At 38.3% G+C, this 8,789-nt stretch overlaps 1 protein-coding gene across 1 annotated transcript in view; it reads left to right on the forward strand.

Annotated features, from left to right (window-relative positions):
* Positions 1-8,496, forward strand: part of LOC124155201 (transcription factor COE1-A) — a 245,334-nt gene extending 236,838 nt beyond the window's left edge. The window contains exons 15-19 of the mRNA XM_046528919.1: positions 88-188; positions 285-388; positions 3,160-3,381; positions 4,273-4,440; positions 6,096-8,496. Coding sequence (XP_046384875.1) covers positions 88-188; positions 285-388; positions 3,160-3,381; positions 4,273-4,440; positions 6,096-6,097 — 597 coding nt within the window. The 3' untranslated portion in view covers positions 6,098-8,496. The remainder of the gene's footprint in view (positions 1-87; positions 189-284; positions 389-3,159; positions 3,382-4,272; positions 4,441-6,095) is intronic.
* The last annotated feature ends 293 nt before the right edge of the window (positions 8,497-8,789 follow it).

The raw sequence follows: 8,789 nt of genomic DNA on the forward strand, positions 1-8,789 counted from the left end.
CATTAAATTTACATCGTACTTTTACTGTACTTAAAACGCCGATCAATCGATCTTATACTTTCTAAACACTCAACCATTTTCCCGCAGGAGATCATTTTGAAGCGAGCGGCAGACCTGGCGGAGGCGCTGTACAGCATGCCGCGCAACAACCAGCTGGCATTGGCCGCGTCGGCGCCGCCCCCACCCCCGCGCTCCCCCGCCACGGCGACGGCGGCGGCGGCGGCCGCAGCAGCCGCAGCTGCGGCCGCCGCCGCCGCGGGCGTCCCCAACGGCTCCGGGGGCAGCGCGTCGGCCGCCGGGATGACGTCGGCAGCAGCGGCGGCCGCCGCCGCCGGCTTCAACACCTACACGGGCCAGCTGGCGGTCAGCGTGCAGGAGAACGGAAACGGTCAGTGGAACGAAGGTGCGGCCAATACATGGATGTAATGTGACTGTGTGTTTGTGTGGTAGGACTCCGGTGACCGCCATTGCTTGTACCTCACTGTATTTATAAACGTTTCCTCTGTCACTTTTGTACCATCACCACATAGTAGGGACGACCTGGATGGATGAAGCTTTGCTATAAAACTCATGCTTTTTTTTATGCTCATTTCAATTCACACTTATCAATTTGATATACTTTTCAATTTTCATTAGCATTTTTAATAATGTCAAAATCACTTATTCAACCTTGGATTTATGTATCCACGCAGATTGTTATTTGCATTCCTGTCAATGTTTAAAATCCTCTTCTATCCCCGCTTTATTGTGGTCTGATCTCCACGACGTTTTTTAAGCATAAAGTTAATCCAAATTTTTCCGGCGGCGTTTACTTATTGTTTATCTGGAATTTATTGGAAAATAAATTTTCCTATGATTGGGTGCCAAAGTCTTTAATAATGTCAGTCAGTCTCAGGGAGAATCTAATTCTGCTGCTAATAAGTGTCGTTGTTATTAGTACTATTACTAATGTGTTGCCATTACCAAGGAGCGTGGTAGCTTTGTTGGTGGTGCGCTTGGCTGCTAATCGAAGGGTACCGGGTTCATATCTCGGGAGAAGCCTTTCGACGCCCCCAAAAATATCCTCTAAGTGCAGGTGGCCCAGGGAAAGGAACAGGCCCTCCTAAATTGAATGCGTGCAATTCACACATCAGTGGCCTAGTTCGGGGTGAGCTCTACCCTTTCACATTCAAACCAACCAAGAGGTTGAATCATCTAGTGATTGTAATCAATGTGTTCAGGAAAACAATCTTCAAATAAAATCACCGTGAACTTAACACCATAAGCCTCATCCGTAAAATATCTCTTGATGAAGGGCTTACATTTCACTTTATTATGATGATTTCAATTTCCATCAATATAACTATTTACTGAAAATTCTTACTTCCCTGTGAATTTTTAAATCGTGAATTCTGGATCGCAAACTTTTATTTTCTCCTAAATAGCTTGCTCTGAACACTGAAAGATGCCATGATGATTTAATGATAACTTTGGAAAAAGGAGCTATTTTTTTGTCGTCACCAAAGTACATTCTCTATCGTGTCGTCTTTATTTGCTCCTCATATGATGGTGTTTGGCAGTAGACGAGGATTCATCCCTAGCTCAGCCCATGTCATACGGATCGGATTGCTTTCATTTCTTTTCGAGGCAGCAAGCCCTGTCTCTAATTGATAGACAAAAAGGTACCGTGGAAAATCAATTACCTCTATAACTGATGAGTTGTCGTGATATGATTATCATTATTGTAACAACTTTATGCTCAGGATAGACTTGTTATTTCATTGAAAGGCAAAATTAATTCAGTAAAAGAAGATCGAAGCATGAAAACGCTTTCTTTTCCTTCTTTTGTATCAATCTCCTCTCCGAAAAAATCTTTTTTTAATAACTCCACATTAATTCATTATTTTCAATACTTATTTGATAAAATTTCGAAACTCCTTGGACATGTAACATGATATTCATACCAACTATGCATTTATGCTTGCGCGGACTCGTGAGCTCATTATTTGACAAAGCTGCTTTGATATTGAAATACTGAATTTTTATATGTTCGAAGTTATGTTAACAGGCTACTTCAATATATTTAGAGATCAAATTAACTCACAAAGTTCGATTTTAATACGAATGGCATATAAAATTAATTACCTGGGAATAATGGATTGGAGAGCCTAGTATTGAACTCATTTAATTTATCCTTCTCCATACAACCCGCAATTCAATTAAGTGTCACCAGAAGCATAACTCACAGGAGGTACGCTTTTATTCTATCAGAATGACAAAGGGTGTTGCTCATCTTAGCACAACCGAGAAGTATTTTTTAAATATAAATTTGAAAAGAATAAATAGATAAGGTTGATGTTAGATAAGGTTTCATTTTTCGTCTTTTTATTTTGTTTACCTTCATCGAAAACTTTGATGCCCTTTCTCCCGTTTTGACTAACGGAGAGTATATTATCTACACAAGCCTATATTTGGATAAATCGTGTATCAATTCCATATTCCGAGAAAATAAATTATCTTCTATGTGTAAGCATAAATATACGGAACAAATTATTTCTCTTTAAATCTAATTTACTAAATAAGTCGATTCTATATTCAACGAAGATTTAATTACAGAATTATACTCATTTCCTGCATGTTTACATGATTTTCTATGCATATTTAAGGCACTTGTCATTATTCAATTTACCAGCTATGAAAACTGCCAATAATTTATATTGAGAATAATTCACTCATAAAAATAATTGCGCTAATAAAATATATCTGACCTGCAACCTATTTACACTTTGTAATCCTATTTATATAATTATCTTTGTGTGGCAGTATTCTTTTCAAAAAGCCATGTATGCTTTGCGGATAAATTGGTGTATAGTAAAGTTTTTTTCTTGAGTTTTATGGTCGTGTTTGAATGGCTGGATAAAGGAGGGGGATTTTTCTGATAGTCAAGTTTAGCAATGAAATTTTTCTGAGGGATAAATTTCCTCACCTTGAGTCTGTCTAAACCCTCCCACGGGGTAATTCTTGAAAACCCCTTTTGGCGATGGAGATGGTATTCCTAGATTGTTTTTTCGGGTGTCTTTAAAAGAGTTTCCCCCGAGAGATGTCTCCCTCCCAATCCGCCGTCTTATTTTAACTCTCTTTCTCCGTTGCTCTGTCTCACTGGTAGGGTTTTTTTTCTAGAGGAGTACGCTAGAGGGCAGCAGAGCGCCTCTCCGCGCGGCGGCTACGCTTCCTCGGCCGCCTCCACGCCGCACTCCTCCTCCACTGCCGCCGCCGCCCCCTACACAACCACGTCCGCCTCCTCCTCCTCCGCCGCCGCCAACTACGCCCCCTCGCCCGCCTCCTCGACCGCAGCGCCAGTCACCTCGCCGGCATCGGGAGGAAGCTTCTTCAACACATCGCGTGAGTATTATGTTTTTGGCAATTTGAGTTTCAATATACCATAATCAATAGGTGTCGTCTAAAATGTTGACGTGAATTCCAAGGATTAAGGTGAAATAGCTTGAACCTTCAGCAAAGCAATTTAAGTCAATAAAAATTTCGTGAGAAGATTTAATTATTGCAACATATTATAAGAAAGGAAAGAACAAAGCAACTTGTATATGAGAAAATTTATATGAATTCTTATTATAATTATCCTTTAACAATATTATTTTAAAAATTAATTCCTTTTCTTAACTAATCTGTAGCATACTCCTTCTTCATCGAAAATTTTCTATCATATCTAAACGTATGTTGTTCAAAAATTTTCAAGGAATGGCAGTGGTTCAATTTTCAAGTGTATTTTCCCAATGGGTCGTTTTTTCAACTTTGAACGCTTATAGCAGATTTTGGACATTTTGGAAGGTCTTACAGATTTTTAAAAATAATATTAATTGTTATCACACAATCAGAGTGAATATTTATTAGGCTTAGTTCTCATTTGAACTCACGATCAAATTAATTTAATTTATTTTCTGATCTCCTCTAAGGGAATCTTCAAGGCGGGTGAGATCTTATTCATTATATTTTTGATATTATTGATTTAGATAATTGGTAATTCCATTTTTTCTGTTGAACGTTCCTGTGCTAAATCTTATCCATTTGTATCACCAGCAGAGCTCAAAATCTACTTCCTTAATGAAACTTACAAAGTCGTCTTGACTTTAAGTCGGAACCCCCGATTTGAATTATTGAGTAATTTTGAGTTTAAATTGAGAGAACATTGAGTGAAGGAACCCAGTTCTAATTTTAACAACAATATTCCTCATGTCATTGAAAAAAGCTCATTTTAACATAATTTTAATATTTCAGTGACGTCTCCTAATTCATATGGCGGTTCTCAATACCAGTTCAGCCATCTAGCGGCGAAAGAAAAAAGTGCCTTCGCTCCGTTCGCGCCTGCGCCAGCGCACTCTTCCGCGCACACCCACACTGGATTTCAGACGACACCCACCAGCTGGCACCACCTGACAGTGCAATGTAAGTTTCAAAAGTGTTCTGTCTTATTACGGGTGCTGAATTTTATATCTTCAACTCATCCCATAACTGATATCGAGGGCCTAATTACGCTACTTAAAAGTAGTATGAGAATGGAACGTTTTTCAGTTTTTGCATAGCTATAGTTTGTTTTCGTAATTGATTTCTTATTGACCTTATATATCCCGTAGATTCAGTGTATTATTAATGTAACTTTGTTGAGAACCTACTTATTTATTTTACTAAGAAGGATTGGCGAGTAAATGGAATCTGGAGGGACTTTTAAATTTATACAAAGCACCTCATACCAAGAGACCATTTTGTTGCTATAAAATCAACTTGGCATTGTTAATTTGTGATTGGTTGGTTTATTTTTCTTGCGTCCAATCATGAATACAAGGTGACGATAGTTTGAAGTTTGACATCTTATTCAACGCATGGGGAACTGCATTTTTGCTCTGTGCAACTTCCTTGTAGAGACTGACATTCCTCTAAAAATTAAATTCGGTAACGAAGAACTACCAACCCCTTGATTTTGGGACATAGAAATCTTAAAAACGCCTATAACCTTTTGAACAAAAGACGCGAATCACAATGAATATTGAAGGTTGCCTATTTTAAATAAAAAATATCATTAGTTCCCAGTGTATACCGGAAAATACATTTCATTCAGGGAGCTTACAGTAATTAAATTACTTCCGTGGAATTTGTCTCTTTAGGGACACTATCAACGAGGTTGAAAAAAACTGAAGGTGGTATCGGAGTGTTTCCTTACGAGAAAAAGTTCGACATCCTGCTTTGACAATTTTATTCACTTCTCCTCACTGATAGCCTATCTTCCTGCTCATCATGGCTTTAGTAGTGTGACAGCCATCAAGTTAACAATTAGGACTTAGCACAGGAAGTAAGGAGTTGATAATCGAGATACTCGAGTTGTTTTGGTTTAATTTTGCCAAAGTAGGACAAATCGGAGTACTCTGGTGAGCCATTATCAACACTACTCCATCGCAGGGTTTGAAATTTGCTTTTTTTCCTTAACTAAGTACGGAAAAATCTGCCAGAAGAATTTTCCCTCGTATCTTCGACTTTTGTTCTAAGTATTATGCATACTAGGAGACTAAAATATCCGTAGTAGTGTGGTTTGAACTTTTCCCAGAACCACCATCCTTGGACGCTCAAATCTCATATGCCTCATTTCCATGCCGACCATCTTACTTAGGATAGAGCTGGCCAAGGTTACATTCCGAATTTGTAACGGCAGTCAGCACCAACCGATGTCAAAATGCTAACCTTAGATGAGCTGATAGCACAAGATGAAAACGTAATGTTGACGGTGCGTGTTTTATGTGACTGTGGCTAATAGTGTGACTACGAATGCTTCCTCCCTTTGGTCCGAGTACTTATCTTCGACATTTAAGTTCATTCTGATCTTTATTCTAATAGATTGTTTAGTTGTGCGGGTTAGTGTTGTATCTTTCAGAGCGTTAGTCGTGTTATTCAACATCCTCTGTTAATATTAGAGGTCGCGTAGCGGAAACGAATTGATGAAGACACGACTCGTCCTAACGCCTCCAGTGCGTCTTCAATCCCTATAAAGGCTGTACATTCCTCTGCTCACTTTCACCACCAGTCTAAATAATTATTTTCTTTACTTTCAGGAGATGGGGAGTATTGGTGGAGCGGCCTTCAAGACCAAAAGCTCTGACTCGCATCCATCACCTAGAGATGCCGCAGCGAGAAGGTTCCCATTTTTGGACGACCCAAAACACATGAGCAGATCGCGTCTCCTCGATTGCTCTTCTCCGATACCTTCCGCAACACCAACTACAAAACTGCCCCCATGAAAGGAAACATGTCGGACACGATGCTGTGGTTAACGACTGTGGAGCTCCTTGCGCCAGCGGCGCGTGATAAATTCCTACGAAAGTGGAAGAACAAAAGACAAACGCGGCGCATGTGCAGAACGGAAGACACCAAATGACTCTCTTTTTTCTGTGTCTCGTATTCAGCGTTACGGAAACTTTTTTTCTGTGTGTGTGTGTGTGCGTGTGATGGTGATCTCTTGTTTTGCGGTGACCTACGGGAAGTGTTTTAGACTCTTGTAGAGAGACTTTTGAAGTGTTTCGTTTTGTTTATCCCTCGCCACATAGATTTTTCAATCGAGGGAAAAATTGAATTTTTGTCCATCGATTGAATCCAACCGGACTAATAGCGATGACATTATGTACATTCATTTTGGGCTCCAAACTCAGCTCCGTGTGCATGTGATTCAAACATCCTAGCCCCTAAGTCTGCATTTTTTGTCTCAACTTTTTGTCCTCTCCATCCCTAGTGATCATCTTGCTCTGTTAGTTAGGGCATGTTACGAAGGGATGTAAATGACAGAGAAGCACTCTGAGAGGGTTTCCACTCGGTCATGCTTTACGATGGAGCTGAATGGGAGAACATCATTGCATTAGCAAATTACCCCCAAGTGCCCAGCATCACATATTAGGGTTGTACTCACATATCCTTTCCCGATCGACGCGTGTGTTGTTGCATGGTTGAGCTATAGGAGAGAAATGATTTTCATGTTCATTTGTAAAAAAAAGGACTCAAACTGTTGTAAAAATTGGAAGGAGTAATGTATTTCTCATGGCAAGTCATACTTCCGAAATCTCCTTAGCCCTTTTTATCCTTTTATCTCTCTGAACCATTCGACACAACCATCTCGGTCATAGTTTTTAAAGAAAAATTTTTTCTATGTAAATGTATGAGAGTATACAATAATACATATCGCTTCCAGCTGGGAAAATAATAATATAACGTATATAAAATAGTGGTATTTATTGATGGATGAGGGTCATCTCCCATGATCATGTGGAGATTTATCAGAGACGTCTAAACTCTTAATAGTTTTGTACATTTTGGGGGTGAACAGTCGTATACAATACCTGTATTATGTAAAAGAAATTCACGAAGAAGTAAATTTATCTTATTCTTTAAAATATTCTTCGGACTTATCCTGGAGGCCAAAACTCACAATTCAGAGCCGCTTCCTTCTCATAACTGATTAGAATCAAAACTGTAATAGCTTTAATTGAGGACTTGCCTAACAGGAGAGAAAGGTGAACTTAATTATCTACTTGATTTTAAGATCAATTTTATGTCTGGTTATAATTTCTATATTTTTGCCTGAGCATTGTTCTAGCACGTTATGAATTGAGCTCTAACGATAGCGTAAAATTCACATCTTTGTTCAAAACTTTTGATATTGATATTTTTCTCACAAACCTTCCCAAGCAACCTATTTAGTTTGACCCATTACACTACACATGAGGAATTCACATATCATATCTTTGTTTATTACTAATAATATTGTTTTTCCTTTGTTGAAAATTTGAATGAAATTCCTCAAACACATCACCAGTGGAATACGAAGTCATGCTTAAAGTTGCATGAGAATGTGTTGGACTGTTGAGAGAATTGGTAAAATAAATCCTTCAGGCATTTAGGTATAGATTATTTTTCTCTCGAATAGAATCGATTGATGCATGACATGACATTTTATGAAGTCATTGCATTGTCTACATTTTAATTTATTCAAGTATCATTTCTGAAACAGTTTGATTTTCCGACATTTCATTTTAAAATATCTCTCCTTGGTTTTTATTATTCCATGAACCATATCAAATTCGATACCACTGGGTGTATTAAGTAGGTACTACTCACCTCCTGTGCCTCTCCTACTGTTTCTGGTTACTCATCAGACTTTTCATATTTACCCTCAGACTAAATGAATTATTCCGCTGTTTCAGCAAGACTAAAAATTGTAAATTCATGATTTCATCATTGTAATTGAGCCTATAAGTTTAAAATCGTATTTAACTCTTAATTTCTGGTAAAGATGTTTTGACAAGGTACAGCACACTGTAGAAAAACAGAAAGTAAAGCAATCTTTGTGAATCCTTCTGGAACATGCCTTTCCTCTTCTTGCGAGTATACGATTCCTCTCAGATTTACTTGGGATTGTGACCCCAAATTTATTTTTAAATTTCTTCCATCATCAGCAGGATGAATTTCCAAAAAAATATTCCCCAGTGCCTCCCACTGTTGGAAATTTTTCTTGTATGTGATTCTTATTTGTATTTTACCGGCATCATAACTCTAACAGTGTTCATTGTAAATTTTACTTTTTTATTTATGCTGTACTTGTTACATTCTTGGTCTTTATTATAACAACTTTTTTTTACAATATTTGACCACAATTTTTGCTTCTATGTTTCCAATGTTCTTCATATGCACCTCTATGAGTACATACTGATACCTCCAGATTTATTTGTTCAGCAGCGTTTTCTTGTAGATGTTTTCTT

Source organism: Ischnura elegans, chromosome 3 (assembly GCF_921293095.1).
Source record: "Ischnura elegans chromosome 3, ioIscEleg1.1, whole genome shotgun sequence".
Classification (NCBI taxonomy): Eukaryota; Metazoa; Arthropoda; class Insecta; order Odonata; family Coenagrionidae; genus Ischnura; species Ischnura elegans.